At 38.0% G+C, this 24,074-nt stretch overlaps 3 protein-coding genes across 4 annotated transcripts in view; 2 read left to right on the top strand and 1 right to left on the bottom strand.

Annotated features, from left to right (window-relative positions):
* Positions 1–1,863: 1,863 nt before the first annotated feature.
* Positions 1,864–13,347, top strand: LOC306764845 (somatomedin-B and thrombospondin type-1 domain-containing protein; the record flags this gene model as incomplete). The annotated part of the gene is given in 6 exon segments (XM_079252126.1): positions 1,864–2,000; positions 2,002–2,099; positions 7,557–7,742; positions 8,187–8,277; positions 12,912–13,070; positions 13,242–13,347. Coding segments are annotated over 6 exon segments (777 nt in total).
* A 4,334-nt stretch (positions 13,348–17,681) lies between these two features.
* Positions 17,682–22,454, bottom strand: snap29 (synaptosome associated protein 29). Its single transcript, XM_079250891.1, has 6 exons — positions 22,396–22,454; positions 21,314–21,553; positions 20,983–21,176; positions 19,188–19,273; positions 19,001–19,105; positions 17,682–18,767 (listed from the first exon to the last, which is right to left on the bottom strand). The coding sequence occupies exons 2-6, from the start codon at positions 21,551–21,553 to the stop codon at positions 18,607–18,609; spliced, it is 786 nt and encodes a 261-aa protein (XP_079107017.1). The 5' UTR covers positions 22,396–22,454; the 3' UTR covers positions 17,682–18,606.
* A 278-nt stretch (positions 22,455–22,732) lies between these two features.
* Positions 22,733–24,074, top strand: part of pi4kab (phosphatidylinositol 4-kinase, catalytic, alpha b) — a 31,835-nt gene continuing 30,493 nt past the window's right edge. For both annotated transcript variants that reach the window (XM_079252085.1, XM_079252084.1), the window contains exon 1: positions 22,733–22,861. In XM_079252085.1, the coding sequence (XP_079108211.1) occupies positions 22,763–22,861 (99 nt within the window). In that variant the 5' untranslated portion in view covers positions 22,733–22,762. The remainder of the gene's footprint in view (positions 22,862–24,074) is intronic.

Below are 24,074 nucleotides of genomic sequence, written 5' to 3'. Positions count from 1 at the left end.
ATATATATGTATATATACATATATATATATATATATATATGTATATATACATATATATACATATATATGTATATATACATATATATATATATATATGTATATATATATGTATTGGTTATAAATATATTGGTATATTGGGTTATAAATTTATTTATTTAACACTGAAATCAAGAATTTGCAAAAGTAAAACTTAAGTTACTTTACTCAGTCCCCCTTAACTATATTAAAACACACACACACACACACGCACGCACACACACACACACACACACACACACACACATATATATATATATATATATATTATAAACGTTTTTATTATTATTAAATCTAGGCTACTTGAGACAACTACGCAATACTTTTCTCAGGTGTGAGACAGAAACGCTGTGGATGATGCAGTCTTTACTAAACACTAGAGGGCGCTGTGGCTGAATCACATCTGTTGAGCTCTGCTCAAGCACACGCGCGCACGCGTACACACATACCACAATGATGAGAGACGCCTCAGCACTCTTCATATCTGTACAATAGGGCTTTATGAGGAACGTCAAAGCGCCCACAAACTTCCCTTCATCTTAACATCATCACCCCCTTCTTCCTCCTCCTCCTCCTCCTCCTCTATTTTGGGAGAGTGAACTGCCAAATTGGAAAAAAAAAATCTCTCATCATCCTCACTGGCATGAATCACACAGCTCAGACCTTTAGATCATCTTTGAACTCCACAGATGAAAAGCCACATTTTTCCCTATTTTGGCCAACATGTAGGCCAAAAACAGCTGATTATATCTGAGATCATTCTGAAGTATCAAAATAAACATGTTTCATGTCACGTGACGTGACACCCCCCCCCCCCCTTTAAAGATATTATAAGGATATTTACACATCTTTCCTCTGTCTCTTTTAAAGCTAACTTGAGAAAATGGAGACCGAGTGGTGCCATTTCTATTTAAAACAAAGTGAAACAGGAAAATTAATTCTTAATCAAGTAAGTCAAACTGAAGAACATCTTTTACTTTTTCCTTTTTATTTTCCATTTACATCTCTAACCTCTACAAAAGTTCTTCAGTAAATCAGTGATCAGTGAAGTGTGAGTAATGTGTTCCTCGGACTGTACTTCAGTGTGTTGGACGCAAAGTTCCACGGGATGGGTGCACCAACACACCGCCCCCCCCCCCCCCCCCCCCCCCCCTCCCCCCCCAGGCTGGACACAGACTGTTTTTCTATTTACTAACTCAATAAGTAAATAAAAAGGGGTCGCATCGCTGTCCGTGGTGCTGAATTAGATTTCGTGATTTGGAGCTACATCTGGAAGCAGATGCTTTCCATATATCCGTGTATATTTTAAACATATATTTAAAACGTATGAGAAACAGATTTATTTTAACTCGTGTCGTTGTTTTGAATACCCTGAAAACCTTTTTGGTTGCAGAACTAAAAATAAACCAAATGTCCGCTTTGTTATTTAGCTTTCCCAATTTATTGTACGATTTAAATTCCATTTTGAAATCCGTAAATGATTTAAGTTGTGAGAACTTCTATGTTTTGCTGGATTTTTACCCCCGAAATTAAGCAATCGAGAAAGAGAGAGGTGAAATTTTGGTACTGTACGTCTTTCCCAACAACCATGTTTGAAGGGGCGGTGTCTGGCAGACAAATAGAGGAGAGCTGGTGCGCTCAGAGCTCCACTTTTACGCACCAGTCGGCTGTGAAGGTGCCAGCACAGAAGTTACATGACCATGTTGCACTTGGATTTTTTATAGAAAAACAAATTTGCCTGAACAACATAACTCCATTTAAGAAGCGTTGACAGTGAAACCTCAACGGTGTGTGTGTGTGACTGGAGCAGGTGGAAGAATTTCCGTCATGGGAGCGCATGGATGGAGTTCAGCGCGCTTTGGTTTTGTAGTTTGTGGATATTTAGTTTTTTTCTGTGCTGAATTTGTCCCACCGACTGAAGCGGGCTGCAGGGAGAGGGAAAGCCCAAACTGCTGCACTGGCCGGAGAGTACACCAAGAGAAAAACGGTGTGCTACTGTGATACCTACTGTCAAAAAACCAGAGACTGCTGCGAGGACTACCAGCGCGTGTGCCAAATATCTGGTGAGTTGCTCGTTTTGCTCCAGACAGTAAAGTTTAAAATCAGGCTAGTCCTTCCATACACACACACACACACACACACACACACACACACACACACACACACACACACACACACACACACACACACACACACACACGGGACAGATTTTCTTAAATTATACTGATGTCCTAGTGAGCCTGTTGTCCATTGTTAATGTGGGGCAGACAGGGATGGCTGACATTGAGGTGACAGAGACAGTGAGACATACTACACATAGCTGTCTCCAATGCAGCCATTATGGCAGTTTGTTTTGGGTGAGCACCCAGAAGTGACCACTTGTAAAGGAACTAAGAGATATCTCTTGTCTCTGTCTTAAAAGAAACTTCTGCACGTTTTTTTTTCTGGCATTGTAGTGTTGACCCTTGGCCTTCTCAACAAAGCATGAAATTAGACAGTCTGGTCATTCAGAGGTTGAACAGTGCTGTGAGTAATCTCAGGAAAGTTAGACACAAACACAAGCTGTCCTTTCAAGACTGAACAAAGCTATATGTTGAGGTCATTCATTCACAAAATTTGATGATAGTTTAAGTAACCTCTTACCCTCACCCCCTTGGCTGCTGCTATATAAGGGCAAATGAAGGAACGGACACCATGGTAACAGCCTGCCAAAGATGGTCAGGATTACAGCTGGGCCTGAAATGTGACAGATAGGAAACACTGAGCTGTGACTGAGACTCCTTACAGTTGAAACAACTCACAAGGAGTGATTATCTGTGAGTAGACAAACTTGGAGCTGTTTTAAGTGCACAGTAACAAGCACCTGCAGGGTCAATCCCATGAACTAAAGAGTGCTTAAAGTGCTGCAGTAATCCCTTTATTTAGGCACATTTAGGGTAGCAAACCTTTGTCAGAGGGCTGTTTCTTTACTGTGATCTAAACAAGCTGTTTAATGAGCCATTCATTTCAAAGTGTTGGCAAAAGTTTTGTGATGGAGGGAAGGATAATCTGAAAATAAACCTTTAAAAACCAAACCTTTTATAACAGTTCAGACTGTAGTTTTATAAGTTTGTATTCACAAGTCTGTCAGTGAGGCATGTAGAAACAGAATTTACAGCTGCTGGATGCCAGGCATCACCTTATCCCATGTGTCTGCCAGGCTGTGAACACAGGCAGGCAGCTCAGGTTAGCGTTGAGTCATCACTGTTTTGTTTAACGCCTTTTGGCTCCACAAAGGTCACAGTTGTCATGCGTATTGTTGGGTTTTTTTTCATGTCACACAAAGATATTTAACTCTGTGCACCTTATGTGTTGCTCTGATTGCTCAATACGGGTGTGACAAACAACAGTCAGTCTGTGTCATGGTGCAGGTGCTGAAGGGTGGATTATGTTCCCCAGCTGGACGTGGATACAACACAGGAACTGAATCAAAACATGTCTTCTGAAGTCCTCATGTGAAAGAATTGAGCTTCCAGCTGCTTTAATTTGTGGAGTTTGTGAAGTCTGGGCATGAAAAGGAAACCAAGTTAACCATGACTTTTAGACTGTTCATGGATCAGTACCTCTAAGTGATGCTTGGAAAACACCATGACTTCCTGTGCAACCTGAGCATCTCCACTGTATAAACACAGGATGGATCCGTTCCATCAAAGCACCCTGATATTTCATCACCCATGCTAACCTTTATCTGGGTGAAATCCAATAGCAAGGTAACACTTCAAGGAGCTTGGCTGTGTACTGTCTATCACAGGCTGTTATTAACTTTTGTCAGGTGTCGCCATTCAAAGAGCTCAGAGTGGGTAACATCAGCGGAAAGACCAAAACCCTGACACACTGCGCCATACAGACACACTAACTGGTGTGATATACTTCAGGCATGTCTTTCAAGTGAATTACTGATGTGTGTTATGTTTTAACAGTTTGAAGGATATTCTTAGACACTCACAGTTTCACAGTGATGGATCAGTGACAACAATTGACAACAAGACTTGGCTTTAAAATTGGGTCTATGCAAAATATTTAACTGATTTTGGACTGCTGACACAGTCAGGATGAGTCATCAAATATCCAACGGCAATCCTGCCAGATTTACACAAACTTTAAAGGAAAACGTGTGCACTTTAAAAAGAAGAAAGATCAGTGTCTACTATAGATGTAACTTTACCCCCTCCTTTATTATTATTTTAACAAGCAGAACAAAGCATCTCCAAAACTATTTTTTTTCCTCTGTTGTGTTTTAAAAGGGCATCAATCCCTTGGAAAATGGTTATATTTATGGACATGTTCTGTTAGAGGGAACTTTATATATGTCAGACCTTACAACTTAACAGCACTTCTCCCATCAAGATGATTGCTATTCCTTTTCACAGACCCCAGAGATCATACTGGCCCACCGGAGGCTGTAGGAGTCAGTTCCTCTCTAATGCTGGGTGTCTGGTACTTCTCACTCTAACAGGAAGACAAATTCTTTTCTCTTCCTCAGATAAATGAGAATTTGGCTCATCATCTGTCTCTCCCTTTGCCTCCTTCTCTCTAGGGTATTGTATGTTGTCATGCCTTGATATTTACTTCTTTCTACTTATTTCACTCCCTTTTCTTCTTCCTTAATTCCAACATGCTCTCTCTATAACCTGAAATGGACCATCTGTTTACATTTTTGCTGTTCATCTCATCCTGGTCCTCCTAAACTGCACACACAAGCTGCTTGTTGCAAGTTTGATGTCTGACATCTGGCCTCGCTGTGACCAGATAATATACGTTTTTCATATTGTAAAAAAAAACCTTATTTTTTAGTTTTAATTGTATCAGTAAAGTCAGTGACACAGAAAAAAAAAGGTCTGTGGGTGGGCCAAAGTTACATCATCATTAGGTCAACCGAAATTGTCAGCACTAAAAATAGCATTCATTTCATTTTATTTTATTTGCCTTATTTTTTTTATTTGATTATTTTTCTGTATAAAAAATATTTTTATAGCAATTGTATGATGTTGGGAGGCAAACAACACAATCACATTTGCAAGATTCTGCAGTCGATGAAGGAATAGAAAACAGTCTCAAATGTGTTAGTAATGAATGTCATAAATGACTTGGTTTGTTTAGGTCCCTTCTTGTCTGCAGGAAGCATTTATATGCCCCCCTGTTATTAAGGGACTCTTTGTCTTTCAGCCCTATTAACGGGCATATGGTTTAAGTTGCTGAACATTACAAGGCTTGTCTGATGCGACTGAGGCCGAATTCTACAGTAGAGGGAACCTGGCTGGGGTGGTTTCGAGATGTTGTGGCCCTCCAGACCAGCTGGACATCTGTGACCCATCAATGAAAAAGTGGGGGTGGTTGGAAGGGGACAAAAACCAGAAGACAGATGGAGGAAAAAAGGGAAAGAGCTGGACAAAGCCACGAAGAAAAAGAAAGATAAAGCAAATTGGGCTTTTAACTCTTTTGTTGTGACCTAATGTGGAAGGAGAATTCAGGAAAAGTGGAAGGGAAAACAAAAGATTGTCACTTTGAAGAGCTGGATTGTGATTTTATCACACGGCAGCTAGAATGACATTTAGATTTCACAGTAAATGAAGATGTTGGAAACACATTCCACTGCGTGATTAAACTTCTCTCTTTCTAATTGAAGAAAAACTTAAACTTTTCAATTAAAAAAAAAAAACAAAGTCAGAAACTAATCGTGCAAACAATGAGTACCATTTACTTCCTGTATTGGGGTCAGAGGTGGTGGCAAGCTTTCCAACTGGGGGCAATCTCATCACAATGTAAACTAGGCACAATGGTGACTGTGTGGGTCAGGCTGTCAGCAGGGTTTTTCATGTAGGTGGTGGGATTGTTACACCACAAACAGAATGGGGGATCACCAGAGTTTAGCCATTTCCTTCTGACCCATGGTGGCTCAGAGCCAACTTGCTGGGACTTCCAGACAGGGCCTATTCCTGTGTATGTAGATCAAAGACAACACAACCCAGTTTCCCATTGGGGAATAAGTCTACCCTATCAGTTATACTCCACACCCTCTGCAGTAAAGGCCTCAATTGCTTATATTTGAGCTGTTGAATGAAAAGAAAACAGCAACATCAAAACTGGCCTTGAACGTCAGAGGATGTAGAACAGGGGAAGGAAAGGCAGGCAGCCAGGAGCACGGATAAGAAGAGGTGGAGGAGGTCAGAAAATTGGTTGGTGTCTGATCCTATCACGCCCTTTTCAAGAGAGTCGCATCATTCAAGATTCACTGAAGGAAACGTGCAAGTCTATGAGCTTTAGGGTGATGGCTGAGAGATGGAGCTGGGAGGATTCATCTGAGAGCAACTTATTTTCTCCATGCATGTGTGTGTGTGTGTGTACATATGTAGTGATCTGGGAAAAGTGAGTATCAGGTGGGCAGCACTAATTTGCAGGAATGCAGAGATTCCACAGTGGCTTTGTGGATGGGCTGTGCCACGAAGGCAGCCACCCCCACCTCATCTGAAACCCCAACAGGACCATGGGAATAAACTGAACAGGCGGCACCTTAAAAGCTCTCTTTCTCCCGATCTCTCTCTCTCTCTCTCTCTCTCACACACACACACACACACACACACACACACACACACACATACACACACACACACACACACACACACACACACACACACACACACACACACACACACACACACACACAGCATTGTACTGATAGATGAGTGAGTATTCTGAAGATAAATGAAGGCAGGTTAGATGGCGAGGAAGGATTTAATTCAGTTATGGTATATTTATTCACGTCTTCCCCATTTATACTAAAACAGCTCTCATTTTCAGGTTGGTGCACCTGCACCAACCTGGGTCAAACATTTATTGTCTACATAGTTTGCGGTCTAGGTTTGCATTTGCTAATATTTGCTGGAACTTTAGGTACCTTGCTCCCTCTTGTTTATATCTTTATGAAGTGTGCACTTCCTACCCAAAACAAGGTTGTTAAAAGTCTGCTGCTATTAAATGCCTGTGCTGGACCGGGCTTGATTACTGCAGGGGTCTCTTGGCTTTGATCAGAGCAGCAATCTAAGTAATGCAACTTCCTTTTTGTTTGATGTAATTGGCTAAATCTGCCTACCAAACAGGAAGTTTAGTTGATGCTGCTGCAGTTTATGTGGTGTGCAAAGTTCATGTGTGCATTTGTGTGTTAAAGGGGGAAACTAGAGAGAACAGGATGCAAAATTAACCCTGGAGTAAATGGACCCCACACATATGTCATGGGTTACAGACTTCCTGAGTCTGGGATTTAAATAGTTTGTAATGACCCATTCACAGTGTCACCTGCCTACCTGAGTCTGTATTAAGATGTGTGCTGTTGCTCACGCAAAGGTTGAGGAATCATGTTCTATTTTCACTGGGTTAAAAATAAAGAAAAGCTGTGTTTTTTTTATTTTTGTCACTGGTGATTTAATCTTTTCCTGCTTTTGAAACTCCTGGCTAATCTCCCAATCTCACCGCTTTGTCCCCAGCAGCCATTGACTGTGTTGTGGGATCATGGGGTCCCTGGTCATCGTGCACATCTCTTTGTGGGGTTGGCAGCACAGAGAGGAGCCGCCAAGTATCCGTTCCCCCCAGAAATGGAGGCACACCCTGTCCAGACCTCAAACAGCGCCGAGGATGTTTTGGAAATGATGCCATCTGCAACACTGTGAAAGGTAAGCGCTTGATTGCTTCTTCATGCTTTTACATGCATGCATTTATGCATAAGTATGCCTCTGATCTGGACTCTGTCACATTTTAATTTGCTTTTTCTTTTTTTTTTCTGGGGGACAAATTGTTAACAGTTTTACTGTATGCAACACACTCCACACATCTGTTGTGGAACTTCGATTCCAGCTGGATTATTTCAACACCTCAGACACGCTCCAAACTCTTAACACACTTCCCCAGCAGAACAGGCAGTTTTCCAAGTAGAACATTTCCAAGGAAATTTGAGTACCGTTCTAGTCTACAACACTCTGAGATGTCTAATTCATTTAATAATTTTGAGGAACACCATGAGTTGCAAGAGATGGAATAAAATTATGATTCCCAGAGGAAGAAAGAGAACATCTGACTTTTGCTCTCTTTTCGTTTCCAACTGCACAACTGGTGTGCAGAGGTGGCAAAGGTTCTGCCTGACTCTTTCAAGAGGAACTTCAAGGATCCTTGGAGACGACCACATATGCTTATGAAGGAGGAAAAACCCAGGTGAGGCCTTCATAGCATCATATTTCAGTACAGTCAGTCCTGACAGGGGTAGATCAACTGTGTGCTGCATTTGTTGTTCAGAAAACACGGTAAAGTAAAAATAAAAGCTGAAAGGTAGAAATTTTGGTGTATTTATTTACTTTTAGAAATCCATTTTAATTTACAAATTGATGGCAGGGACACATTTTAAAAAGGGAAGTTTTAATACCATACTATAAAATTAGAATAATAAGCCACAGACCACTCACATCAGCTTTTCAGACTAAGACTTTTTTTGTGAGACTCTGTGAAGCAATAAACGGTTTAATAATTTTTAGTTTTACCATTTGAAAAGGAACACTGTCAGTGAGCAGGACTAGATACTTTTCTGTTATTTTCAGGCCCTCAGTCAACGATGCATACAAGCCAAACATAATTTTATACTGAGTCCCTGCAAAACATTAAATACTTTTCTCACTTCCTGGTCGGGTTTTGTAAAATTGGAAAGTAAGTATGATTTTAAAAACATATACTAACTACAACACGATTGTCACCTCCGTGGATGCGCTTTTACGGGTTACCATGGTTATAGGTATACTACAACATGTTAGAGGAAACTTGGTCACATGTTTGGCTTTATGCCACTTTAATGGGATTAGAAAACAAAACTTTTTGCTTATGGTTAGACAATGATCATGAAGTTAAACACACACTTTTAACAGCATGACCGACCACCTCATGGGTTAAATCATGGGTACAGATTTCACCCTCTTCATGCAGTTTCTCTCATGACCACTATTTTGCATATTCTTTTAACTATTTCTAGACCTTATCTATCAAAATTATTATTGGCATTTTTATATTTTGCGTTTCTCTTTGAGTGGTGTCTTCTTGCAGAAGCTCGGCTACTGCCATTTGATATAAATTTAATAATATTATTTGGGCAAATGTGCCTGTAGTCCCTACTAAATGTATATTTCAGTAGGTGTATTTGTAAGGAGATTAGAGGGAGAGCTTACATAGACTATGGACTCTTTTTGGTCACTTTGGTTTATTTTATCTGTAATCTTAAGCTTTACCTCCACTTGTTTCTTTGTTTTTTTTTTTAAGCTCCAAAACCATGTGACTGGGTTATTTAAAAAAAACCAAAAAAAAAAAACCAAAAACATAATAGCATGGACTTAGATGTTGTTCTTACTAAGTTCTCCAGAAAGAATGGCATGGATGGCATCTTTGAAGGTTTCAGTTCACCATCAGTCCTGAACAGTAGGAAAGAATTTTGGAGCAGCACTAAGCCTCAGACATTTTGTAAAAGTTATTTTGGTCATATTCATTTGAAATTATTTAATTATTGCTCTTTCTCTGTATTTACATTTATGCAGCAGGCCTGTGTTGAAACAGGAATCTGTAGTTTGTAGACAATTCCAACCAAAACTTCTTTTGTTTCTTCTGTTCTAAAAAAATTCTTTTTTTTTTCTTTTTTTTTTTTTTGTAAATACTCAGAGTTTTAAAGACATATCTAATACAACCTTTAGATGTGCTTCATCCTTTTCACTGTCATTGCCAAGAAAATATTCTAAAGAAGAAAACGTTCAGATTCAGATTGTTCTGGCAGATTCTCAATGTTCAAGGCTGCTGCTTTTGATTTCAGGTTAATGAAATGTTTTATTTTGTTTAAAGGTCACTCCAACATCAACTTTGCATGAAGATTAGAGAACACAGACCAAGGCCAAGGTTGTCATAGCACATACAAGTTCAAAATCTCTTTTCCTGTGTAACATGAACCCTGGCACTGAATATTTGCATCATGAGCTGACCTTTACCGATAAGACAACTTTAATCTATGTAAATGGAAACCCTCATTGCACACATGTCATCTCTAATCTGAGCTGACTGCAGATGTTCTCAGAGCTGGATAAATCTAAGACAAGGGACTTGATTCTTGGCTTGTTTTCTAATTACCCACAGCCTTTTAAACTTATTAAAATGGACATGAGATACTTTTGTTTAGACTGAGGTACAAAACACTGGGGAACTGTAAGCACATTGCTCATAAATGAGCTCAAGTACAGGTCATTTTAAATCAACATCTGGTGTGTTGATGGTGTTACGGGTGACCAAGGAAACAAGTTACAAAGACATGAATTGATGAGTGCAATCATGTTTGGATTTCAATTCATTCTATTCAGTTTATTGAAGTGCTAATAAAAATGAGGCAAGGCAGGTTTATTTGTATGGCACATTTAATTTACAGGACAGTTTAATGTGCTTTACATAAAAAAGGAAAAGCATTGCAAGGTACAAAAGAAACATTAAATAGGGGCAATAAAACAAACTACTACAAATAAAGGAGATAAAAAAAGGGTAAAAACTATATAAAAAGAATAAAATAACTGATAAAATAAGCTGAATAGATACAAAAAACAGACAAAAGTGATAAACAAATTATACAACAGACTAAAAAGGAAATACTTCATCAACACCATCATCATCACCATTAACTTATGCAAGAAAATATATTCAAAAACAAAAACTCTGAAGCTTAGTTGAAAACTGTGGCACATAGTAAAGTTTTAAGACCTGTTTAAAAGAACTAAGGTTTGGATCAGACTTCCGTTTGTTTTCACCTGAAGAGACACAAGCAGCAGCCTTCTGAAGTTGCCTCAGTGACTTTTTTTTTTTTTTAAAAAGAAGACCTGTAAATACTCCATCACAGTAGTCAAACCTACTGAAAACAAATGATAAGGTTGAGCCATTGTCTCCTTATTGTATATAGATTCTTCAGGTGGTGATATGGCTATTAAAATTTAGCCAAAATGACTCCATGATGCCCGGCTGATCTGCTGATTCCAACATTGCTGACTGTCTGAAGCTGAGTACTGGTATTTATAAACCCTCATCATTGTTTTCAATCACAGAGATTTCAGGTTTATCATTATTTAGCTAAGAAAAACTCTGATTCATTCATATATTATTGAGACTAAGGCATGATAGTCTCAATATGAGACAATAAAATAGAGTGTCCATGGTCTGAGCTGCTGAATAATAACACACATATTATCGAGACATGAGGACAATGCAGGCGGTCTTTGTGCAAGTAAAATTCTGTTACCGATTGATACAAGGAAAATTCAAACAAGTGAAAACTGGACTGGAGATTCCCACCCGAACTTCTGCCACTATGTTTAATTAGATGCTATTTCAGACTTTGATAAGGGCAGTTTCAGTGCTGTGGTCAAAATCCTGACTGAAAGACATTAAAACAACTGGAAAGCTGTGGATAAATTGACTTTTCTGTTATTTTACCTAAAAACTGGAAGGTTTTAAAGCATCTTGCAATTATTGGTTATTTATTTGTGTAAACTGCTCATTTTCAGCAGTGTAATTACAGCAAATTTCAGGGTTCATAGGACAAGAGAGAGGTGTCAACTATTTGCAGAATGTTACATTTCTTACTTTATTCACTGAGTCTTAACACAAACTATAACAAATAAAGGAATAAGGAACAAATAAACAAAAGGGGCAACATTATTAGTGGAACGAACATGAATTTGCCACATCTGAAATTAGATTTTGCATCAATTTTACACTGAATTATGGGAATTATGTAAGTATGGAAATTCCACTTCAACAGGTGCATGTGTGCATGTACATTACGACATGTGTCAGAGCCTCTGTGGATTTCATTTTGAAATAATCAAATTGAATATGTTAAAGTCAACTCCAAAGACATTTCTCTCATTTATTTAGGCATTGCAGCCACTTTTTTTTCCCAGTAAACCGTAAAAAACAGGAAAATCCAACTTAAATCTTATTTGAAAATGTGGAGATAAAAAAACCTGAAGCCTAGTGTTTTCATTGAAAAATCACCCCACTGGGATCGGTGTTTGTTAATAGCTGACTGAGTCACAGACAAAATAAATATTGGAGTGAAGTTCAAAGTGCCCACCAGAGAACACAGCGATCAGAAAGACAAGCCTTTAATTGTTTCCAGTCTGCAAGCTGAGCTGTGTTGACAGTGGATAGCTTAGGTGACCATGACGCTGCTGGATCACCTTCAAAAGGAACAAATATCTTATCAGCAAGTTAGTATTTTGTCTGGTTGCATTTAGATGGATTGTCTACTGGCTGCAAGCCAAGTTTGATGGCTGCAGAGGAAAGGAGACTGGGGGACTTTTTGGAGTGCTCAAAACCAGCCATGTGTCTCGTTGTCTTCATCTGGACATTTTCCATTTGGCTATTTTGTTCGAGATGATGTACTTTCATCAGATCAAAGAGTAAAACATTAGATGTTACTCTGTGCAAGATGAAGCCTAGTCTGCTTAGTTGCCTCCACCAAGGAGGTTAGGTTTTACCGGGCGTTTATTTGTCTGTCTGTTTGTGTTCAAGATAACTCAAAAAGTTATGGACAGATTTTCATGAAATTTTCAGGAGTTGTTGGAAATGTGAAAAGAAAGAACTTATTTAATTTAGGTGGCGATGTGGATCACTGTTTGGATCCAGGAAGTTTTTAAAGGCCTTGGCGGAGGTTTTTGCTCTCCAGGTACTTTTCTAGTTCTCACCTTCACTTTTTGGATTTTAATGATCAGATTAAAAGTTGAGTCAACCGTTTTTGATCTTTTCTCATCCTTTACTTTTATTCTGTTATTTTACAGCTACTGTGTCTACCTTCGAGTGAAACAGGCCAGTGCAGCATGTAAGCTCAAGCTGTGGACGGCTCCATTGGTGAGGGAGAGGCTGGTCTGTGTAGAATGTCAGAGTGACGCCATGACAAAGTCGGATCGGTGTGCAGGTGAAGGCATGGAGAATACCAGGTAAAAAAAAAAAGGAAAAGTTAATCGTGAAAGTTTAGTTTGTATCTTTTTCAAATCTTCTCTAAATCTATTTAAAAGTACCCAAAGCACATAAACCACTTAAACAGCTACATAAAAGTTCACAGGCTAGGACGCTGTTTATGAAAACTAAACATTTGCCATTTTTTCCAGTACATTCTGGGCAGCAGCTTCAGCTCCAGGGTGTCATGGTTCCTGGGTACGAGAGTTATCCTCTGAGCGCTGTCGGTGTCCTCCCTACTCTCTCCTCTTTGTTTGAGTCACCACACCACACTCAGACATTTGAATGCAGGAACAGGATTCCCTTCAGAGCTTCCTGTGGACTGCAGAGAGCCCAGCCGGCCAACCAGACCCTCTCATCCAGAGTCCTGGACGGGTAACTCAAGGACATCAGCTACATCCTGCCACTTATCCCTCTCGCCTCATATTCTGTACTGTATACCCAATTGTAAAGCACACAGATCTCCATGTTTCTTCTCCGAAAGCACAGCAGTCTGTCTTTACCTCTGAATCTCTGCTATCTACCTCCAGCAATGCAACTGTGTCTGCTCACAGATTATGTAAAAATATATAAATATAAAAATGAATTTGCTTCACACATTTTCTATTTCTGTTTGTTTATTTGTTATGTACATGTATCCACCAAGCAGTTGCTGCCCTCAGTTTCAGCCCTAATCCAAAGAGCTCTGAATCATCAGTGGGTTGGAGATGCTTTAAACTGGTTCAGCCAAGTAGCATTCTTTTCTACAAGCCTTTAGTCAATATATTTATGTGCTACCGTTTCGTTCCAATCAATTTTTCTTTTTAACAAAAACGCTTGAGGCAAGTACAGATTAATTTCAGGTATTGATTCTCAGGTGCTTAGATTTGAATTTTTGTTGTTCATGTATTTAATAGTCTAAAGTGACTCATAGCTAAAATCGATTTCCTCAGCTTAGACCGAATGTTGTTTGAGAGGAAAAGGAGCCATAGGAGAGAATTTCATGGTGGTTCTCTCTGTCCTCAGTGTCTAAGGCAGAAAAGAAGAGCTTCAAGACTGTTTTCTCTCACAGCCTGCTCTGCTCACCAGGGAGTTTTATCAGCAAAACATCCTCCAATATAAATATCACACTCAGCCAAGTTACTCCCAGATTTATAATTAGCTGATTCTTTTCCTAATGCTCCCTACAGCTTGTTCCTTTTTTTTTTTTTTCCTCCATTTTTGTTTTCTCATCTGACACAATGTTTTAGAAGAAATAGCAGATTAACAACAGTTTAGTCTCCTTGGTTTTAAAAAGGCAGGAAGTGAACTGGTTTGATATTTCTTCCTGTGTGTCTGTCACAGCTGGTTTAAGAGGACAGGTGTCACACGAGAAAAAGGGATTTTCTGTCTGTTACTTTTTCTTTCTCTTCCATGTCTGTGTTTGTCTTTTTATTTATTACAAATCAAGTGATAACTTTTTTTTTTAGTGCAGCACAGCATATTCTGTACACTGTCCATTAGACAAAATAAACAACTCTGTTGCTATCTCTGCAGCTCTGGTTGTATTTTTCTGACATTGTATTCTCGCTGCTTCATTTCTGTTTTCTTTACAGAGATCACCATCAGCACTTATGACTGCACTAACAACTGTAAGTGCAGAAGTGATAAGTATAACCCTCCATGACTAGTTTTTACATGCAGAGTTTCACAGTTAAAAGAAAAATATAAGTTGAAAATATGTAACAAAATGTAAACATGTAACTGTAAAAACATTTTTCTCGCATTCTTAACATTTTTGCCTGGTGCGTGAATGCAATGACGACAGACAAAATGACAACTAATGTATGTAATCATGTTTCTCAGCTATATTGTCCTGCAATTTGGGCTTTTTTTTTGGTGATGTAAGTACAAAAACATCATGTGTGGACAGATTAAACGAGAGGAGCGAGACACAGTTGCATCATGTGTCGGAACATCTGCTGCTGGTATTTGTTTTGGTACTCTGGACAGAGAATACAGAATACCAGGTTGTAAAATGAAGGTGCCCCCTCTTTTATGTGATATATGGACTAGTTAATGAACATGGAGGAGGATGGTTGAGTCTAGTCATGCAAGGTAAAAACTCCCTGCCTTTACAAACGTAGCACACATTGTCATAACTTACATTTTTTACACATACTCTATTGCTAGACAAAAAAAATGAAACAAACAAAAAGAAGTTTTTCAATTATTAAATAAGAAGCATTTTAGCCTGAACAAAGAAGTGTCTTAAAATGCTGAGCAAATATGAGACATAGCTGTTTGAATGTCAAATCATAATGCCAATCTTTTTAAAGGGTATTTAAAAAGTAACAAGACCGCCGTCTCACAAATCAACAGCTGAAAAATAACCCATTCAACAGAAATCCTTCCTTTGCTACTTTCCCTTGTTTCATCTCAGACTCTTGAACTTCATCTCCTCCATTAATCTCTCCTGCCACCCTCCCGTCTCTGCTCTCCTCCCTTCATCCTCTCCTCACCAAACTTCTCTTCGTCAGCACAACCCTTTATTTTCTCTCACTACAACAGTGGCAAAGTGCTGTCAGCCTGACAGTCCATCCTCTCTGCTGTGCTGCCCCTGCTGCTAACACACTTTCCAAAGGGCAGGAAGGCCTGTCTCTGGCCCAGTGCCTGATGGGCTCCGACAGCAGTGTGTTCTGGGATTACAGATACTGAAAAGGGGGGCATTCCAGCACTGACGGCTTTTGTCACAGCATGGCCACTGTTTGCTTTTGACAAGACAGCTGTTCAAAGCCCTCTTGGCCCCCACGAAGAGAAAGAACCAGAGGTGACTTCCGTTTATTGATGATATCGGTGGATGTGTGGTGCCACATCGACCTCAAGGTCCCATAATCAGCAATATTTATTTAAGGCTCCTGTCAGACTGTCTCATGTCATCATATTTTCCTTCAACATGACACTGCTGTGATAAAAGTGAAATAAGTAAAGTAAAACATGTGACTGTGATGTCATTTATATCAATGAACTAATGAACCAGCCAACTGGGCTAAGGCCAAGGAACCTAAGGAATAATGGGACGACTCAAGCTTATATTATTCTCTCTCTCTACATACATACATATATATATATATATATATATATATATATATATATATATATATATATATATATATATATATATATATATATATATATATACACTGGGGAAGATGTAAATGACATTACACAGTACAGCAACAGAAGAAAAAAAATGAAGTAATATGACACAAAATGACCACAATATGTGCAAAAGCTACAAAAATACACATAATTTCAAAATGATAACTAAATCTACTGAACTTGACAAGAAAAAAGAAAAGAAAAGAAAAACATCCAATACAGGACATAATGTAATCTAAATGTCACACAAGATAACTTTAGACTCATGAAGATTTAACAGAGATACAAAATAATCAAATTTGGACCCAGAACATTTAAAATTCAACACTAATTTATAAATAATTAAGCATATAGGGGACATAGAACGACCATAAAGACACGCAAAGTGATCACAGGGGTGGAAAATAAGAAAATAACATGCACAAAAATATAAAAGAGATATTTAGATGGAAAACAAGTATAACTGAGCCAAAAAACATGACAGAGTTGTATAATATATTATATATAAAAATGACTGAAATAGTTTTTTGACAGCTTTGTGCCTCAGTGACTTTCTGTGTCTTGACCATCCATGGGGCGAATTATGACCCTTTCACATAATCAGGGATATCATCCATGCACTTACTCTGAAAGTGATTGTTTTTCATTTTCAACTGCTGCAAAGCACTTCAGTTTCTCTGTTTCCTCTTCTGTGTTGACAGTGCAGCAGATGCCTGTCAAGCAGGGCCTCCTTTAGTTGAGTGTGTTTGTCAGATGTTCAACTTACTATGAAAATCTCACAAAAACATAGTTTAGACATGCTCAGGCCTCTCCATCATGGGGCCCTTGGTAGCTGGTACCCCAAATTTCTTCACTGTGTTGTCCCCAAGATGTGTAGAACTTATATGTGTTTGAAAAAGACGGTACTGTAATTAGCAAGTCATTCTAATGACTGCTTGTAGCGCCTGCAGGACCAGCTGGTCCAACACAGAGGAATGTTAATGAATGGACACCTCAATGTAAGCACGAGAGCTGCATGCAGTAACACAGATGTCTCACAATGGAGCCAGTAAACATTTACACTCCATCACACAGCAATAATTACAATTAAATAAAAAATGGTGTGTGCTTTTAAGGATTATACAACACTATACCAAGCAGAATATTTTCATTGCAATAGGTGGTCTGCTTGAACTACAACTACTTATACAAGGTTTTGATCTCAGGTAAATTATGAAAAGATAGAACCAAGGATAAATATATGCTACTAAATGCAGAAATTCCATTTCATTGTGAAATATCAAGATCCCTTTTTGCTAAAAAAAAAAAAAAAGGTATAAATTTTCCAATCTATACACAGAACAATTAATGATAATCGTAGATATTTCCTGCGTTTGCTAACAAATTCCATCCTTGAAATATAGCATCACCTTGTGGTCCCTTTGACTTCCTGCCCCATTTACCACAAACTGAATGAGTAACAACCAAGAGTCCCCTAATAGATGGTTTATTGGATCAGTGGTTTTGATAACAATACATATTTTACATGGAAAAAAAAATTAACCATGAAAATTCAATAATTTTGATCAACTTCAGATAATCTTGTGATTTAATTTTTAAAAAAAAACCAAAAAAAAAAAAAAACAACAACTGTTGACTGTGATGGAGGGGATATTCCTTTAATTCTGCGTTTCTTTCTATACACACCACTAGCATGTTGACAATCTTTAATTCCAACAGTCTTGCTCTGCAGTGCTGGATAAAATATCGCCAATAACTTTGTGACACTGGAAAAGCAGAAGATCATATTTGACAGAAAAATAAGACAAAGTATGTTTCAGTTCTGATGGAAAGCCTCGTGTTGAGATGCACAAGAAAGAATCATAGCATCATTCAGACTTTCTGAATTACACATATTACATTTAAGGCAAACGTGACTTGAGCTAGGTCTGCTGCCTGTTTTCATACAGCTGTAGTGAAAGGTGTTCAGGGATCATAGTACAATCTGACATGTGGCTCATACAATTACCAAATCAAAAGCACAATATTCTGGTTGTTTTGCCATCTTTTTCCTCTTAATTGATAAACAATTCAACCATCTGCTCAAATGGCAAATAAGCTATAGCTGCTAATGTTAATGCCATAGCAAAATAACCAAAACAAACAAACAAATAAGAAAGCTTGACATTCATCCAGAAGTGTACTGAAATTTCACAGATGAGAAAAATGCCTACATGGGCAAAGACTCTCCATTTCATCCACCAAGTTAAAGAAAGTGGAAAAGTCCCATTTGGAGATGGATGAATGTGTACAAAACAAAAGACGACATACTTATCTCAACTATGGCCAGGATGAAGAGTCAAATGTGAGGACGACTTGTTGCAGTTGTCTGAACTAAGACAAATCCAAGTGTGAGTCTTATTTGAGATTTTTAATCTGCTGGTTTGTGTTGTGGATCTTCAAATCCATCTTGTCCACTTTATTCAGCAGAGAATCAATGGAGTCATCTTGGTCCTCAATTTCAGACTGGAGACCAAGTCCAAGGTTTTTCAGTCTTCTTAAGCCATCAGACATCTCATCTAAGCCAACAAGAGACATTTGACAACTGTTAAGAAGTTGAATGACAAGCAATACTTACAGGGCTTTTCTTTGCAAGAAACACACCATATGACAGAACATATGGTACATTGCTACTTTTGATCACAGTGTTTAATTTGTGGTATACAACTAAGAACTGTTGTAAAAGCTGTTTTGAATAAAGAATACCAAAATCTGCAATTGAAAGAGTTACACAATACCATTCTTTTCTTACCCAGGTTTTTGTCAAGGGTCTGATGGGCCTCCTTCAGGTGTCTATTTGCAGAATATCCATTCTGTCTAGATGAGCTGTCATCCATTGATGCAGCAGCACCAAAACCTGAAACACAAAAATCCAAGGTGGTGGCAGCCAGTTTGTGACAATGTTTCGATCATGCAGTGGTTCCTGTACCAATTCTTACCAGCTGTGTCCAGTTTTCTTAGGTTGGGGTGGCTAGCTTGGTACTTATCTTCATATTCTCTGCTGTTGGACATGGCATTCTGTAGTCTGAGACATTAAGAAGGCATTTTTGTTCAGTCATTTAAGGAAAAGGCGATCAATAAAAGGTTCATAAAAATATAACTGACTTTTTTAATCATCTTTAATTCACATTTCTAGAAACAGAAGCAGGCATTTTTAAATGCTGATTTTGTATCACATCATCATCATAGACCAGACCTCATCAACTACTTAGCATCAGAATGTGCCTGGACTAGTTTAAGCGTGACCATGTTGTTAGGCTCTAGTGTTGGTGAGGAATTGTTTTAAACTTTTTTTTTTTTTTTTTAAATTATGTTTACTTATCCCAAAAATCCATCTGAATGAATATTCAATTATCTTAAATGTGCCTTCTGATCATTAAAAAAAACAGTGTCTAGGATTTTGTGACCACAAAAGTTGAAGTTACACTATGAAACCATCTGAGAATGCCCTCCCTTTTAAGGAATTTAAGAGAAACTACACTAATCACAAAAAATGCAAAGGGCCCTATGTGTAGGCAGTGTTTGGTTTCTGTGCTCTGTGCTATGGCTAAAAAAATTATACAACAAAGTAAAAAATATACTTTTCAACATATTTAAAAGCACAGAAATTAAAACATTCATTGATAATATATTGAATTTCTATAAAGTGATGCCCTTAAATTCTAAGGGCATGTTCAAATTTAAGACTTGTGGATATTTTTTAGTTGGTTTATCGCGACTGATAATGTCTGCACCTATATGCAGCAGCAGTGTGCATGGATATAAGATGCCATGTAAAGTAACGATGGATGATGTGGTAACTTCCTCTAATACTTTACTCAACTTGGTGGTTATGTTTAGGTGAATGAAAGATTCTTTTTTAATTCAGTTTGACCAAGTCACGTTTGTTAGTGCCAAGACAAAGATGACCTTTTAGTTATTTGTCCTGAGGACAAGAGAGAGATCTGTCTGCCAACATTCCTTTTTTTTTTTTTTCCTTCTTGTGGTGTGAGAATTATGGGAATTCTTTTCTCAACTGAGCTGAAATGTCACAAAGATAGGATTTTATTATCTCAAAAACCACCAAAATCTACCCAAAAAGAGTATTTCTGACCTACAATTTCTCCGTAACTCAATGGCATGTGTACCGAGGATCCGAGGCCATACAGACATTACACAAGTTTTAAAGTCACAGTATTGGCTGTTCGTGCATTTCAGGATTGATTTTAAGGTACCTTTAGTGGTTAATAAATGTTTCAATGGTCTTGGGCTTTCTTCTTTATCTGACCTCCTTTTAAGTTATCAGCCCTCATTGACCCAGAGTTCCTCTGTTGCCGGCGTTTTAGTTGCTCCAAAAGTCTAAATCAAAACTTATGTTGTGGCCCAGTTACACCCCTACAGCCACAGCATCATCAAGCCAGATGTTTATTTCCATAATAATATTCAGTTAAAGTGACATGAGGGCACGTGTTTTCATGTAAAAAGTGCTTTACAAATAAAATTTTGGAATGGAATGATTTTCTATCTCAATAATAATAATTATTCATTAAGTATTATATGATCATACATATTATTTCAAATTGTACGTCAATACATCCCAGATATGTGTTCAGTTTGAACACTCTAATTCAAAGATAAACAAAATAATAAATTGATTTTCAAACAATATATAAATAAACAAAAAAAAACAAAAAACAAAACAAACAACTCGATGATGGCTGATATAATAACACCTGCGGAGGATCAGTAACTTACCTTTCATTGGTCTGATAGGCATTTGGCTGCTCCGGTGGTGGCTTTGTTTCTGGTTTGCCCTTGAAGTAATTGACAAGTCCTCCCCATACACTCTTGATGCTGTTAATATGCTTCTGGCTGGTTTTCAGGTCTTGATCCATGTTGTCTAACATTTTGTCTGTCCTCCTCAGAGCTTCACCCTGTCGCATAAGCTCCTAGAGAGTCAAGTACACACACAAAAGAGACTGATAAATAAACAATAAAAGATAGAGAGTGCAGACATGCACTTAGGAAGACCTCCAGTTGGCTGTCTCCCTTTCAGAGATAATATCCTCTCTTAAGCTCTACATACCTCTGCAGTTTCTACACCCATCTTTTCAGATTCATAGATGAGGCCAATGGACCTGTAACTGCTGTCGACAGCAGATTGTGCCGTGCGCATTACTTCCTGTTGAAGATACCTCTGCCTCCTCTCTGCATCAGTCATTCCACTGTCATTGCAGTCATCATCAAATCCCCTAGTTTTGGGCTTAAAATCTTCCTGATCATCATCATCATCTGCGAATGGGTTGTGGGATTTGGGGTAGGCCATCTGTGAAGCAAACACAGTTTTGACAAAATAGTCTTATTTTGTTCAGAAGACCTATTACTGAGTCTTCTGATCTCAATAATGAGTTTTCACCATCAAGAGGTTTTAGATTTGGGGACAAAACAAACAAACATGTCGGTAAATTGGAGATTAAATGAGTTTTCAATCCCTGTAATGACTTCTTAATGAGTTTTTGATTTATTGATAGACCAATCCAGGCATAGTTTAAGTCAAAACCTGCTTGATATTTCACATAAACAAAAATAAAAACAAGGAGATATTTTCCTCTCAACGGCATTTTCATATTCTTGAAAGCTTATCAGACTCATAATAAGATTAATACAGAATAACGTAACAGTTCTGAATATACTGTTTTGTTTTATCCGATAATCACTGATCTTATAAATAATTCAAAGATGGTTGAAAATTTATTTTCAGAAAAATAGTCAGTATTTTCGAGAAAACTAACATGCTAAATCGCTAAGTGAATTTTGGAGTCAACAAATTTATACTTCCAAACAAAAACTACAAAAAAAAAAAAAAAAAAAAAAAAAAAAAAGTGATAGATAAAGTCAAACACTTCATTTCATATAAACTCTCACATCCTCTTCTGTGTTGTAAACAAGGAATAATAATCTTTAATGCACTGAATCAATGTTTTATGGGTGTTGGCTATATTATTAACTAGCTTTCTTTTAGACAGACTGGTAGCCAACCAACGAAACGAAACCATATTTAAATCAAGATATGGCTAAGTACAGCAAATAAAGATGCTTCTCATCATAACATAAAATATGCTTAAATGGAGACCATAAAAGTATCAGGGCTAAAGTTAACATACAAACCTTTGACTGCTGCTGAAACAGACGCCGTTGTCACTCCGATCAACTGACTACTTCTCAATACTTCCGGTCACGTCCGGTGACGTTGCTGCGTCCTCTTGCGCTCTGCTTCTGCGCAAAGACAACGCACTCAGAATATTTTTTAACGTAAATAAACATGAAAAGAAATGCGTTTCTAAGATTTGCTTTAATTTTTTTTAGTCGCATTAAATTTGTAAAATGATATACAAGCCCACTGTGTAGAAAGATCACAGCTACAACCAGACAGCGCTTTATGAAATTGACCTCAGCAAGCTTCCGTACTGCGGCTTGTTGCCACTGCTTGCTCGGTTTGCTGAATTTGTTGCGCTGGCTTGATGAACGGGTAAACATGTCGGTCATGGGAGGTGGTACGAGGGGGTTTTATTTCAACACAGTTCTGTCACTGGCTCGGTCTCTTGCTGCCCACCGCCCTACACCGATCGAAAAGGTGAGGAAGAAGAAGGAGCCGGATATATATCCGTACTAATTGTACTAATTGGCTAAGTTAGTAACTATAACCAACCCGATTGTCCAGGGTGTCGCTCCGCTTCCGCACAAGCAGTGGCTTATTTTGGCCACAGATGTGACAGCTGTAATGTAATGTTAGACAGCTGTGTGCCCGTCAATAGCTTTAAAGAAACTAAAGCGAGGTGTCCATAGCAGTGTTTTCTCTGTAACAAGGAGGAGAAAACGACGCAGAAGGTAGTGTCGTTGCTGCTTGTAAGGTTTTTTGGTCCTACTGCATCGGTCAGAGCAGTCAGGCTTGATGAGCACTGCAGTCAAACAGGTTTACTGAGAGGTGAATGAGAAGAGTGCATTATGTGTTGGCAGTAACTAACTTGTTGCGACCAAAAAATTGAGAAGTTCTGCAAAGAAACTTATTTTCTTTTCAGATCCAAACATCAGACAGCTGGCGTTATAAAGTTACAAATGTAACTGACGAAGAACTTTCTTTTTTTTTTTTTTTTCTTTTTTTTTTTTCTTCCCTTTTCCTAATAGTATTTAAACCAATTGTGCTTCTGATGTAATCTGGATTCATTAGCAATATGTTTGTTGTTTTATTGGCTCAGTTTTTAAATAGCAGAAATGTCTGCATTGCCTATACAGTGGCATAAGTAAAATCTACCCCACATAAATACTAGGGGTGCGAAAATCCAATTGAAAAATCGAATAGCGGGATATTTTGCTTCACAATTTTAAAATAGAATCTTTTGTTAAAAATCGTAAATAAATAAAACCAGTCTATTATTATATATATATTTTTTTTTTGTCATTTTCATTGTTTTTATTGATCTTTTTACTTTTATTCTTGGGCATTACAGCAGCAGATTGTTTTGTTTTTGAAAAAGGACTAGCAAAAATAGTTTTGTACATTTTTTTTATTTAGCCTACAAAACTCAGTAATAACGAGGAATTGTGACATTTAAATGGAATCGGCACCCAAAAAAATCAGAATCGAATCGAATCTGGACTAAAGCATATCGTAATGGCCCTAATAAATACACATAAGATTTACACTACATACTGAACTATTACACAAGTCTTGTCAATACTGCAGTGATATTGCATAACACATTTTCCTTATGTTGTGCAGCCCTTGTAATAAACATGTAAGTGTCCAGAAATTTTGCTGAACTGATCAGTAGGTTGAATAATTTGGT

Source organism: Telmatherina bonti (assembly GCF_933228915.1).
Source record: "Telmatherina bonti genome assembly, chromosome: 13".
Lineage (NCBI taxonomy): Eukaryota > Metazoa > Chordata > Actinopteri > Atheriniformes > Telmatherinidae > Telmatherina > Telmatherina bonti.
This window is presented reverse-complemented; position numbering and strand designations above follow the sequence as displayed.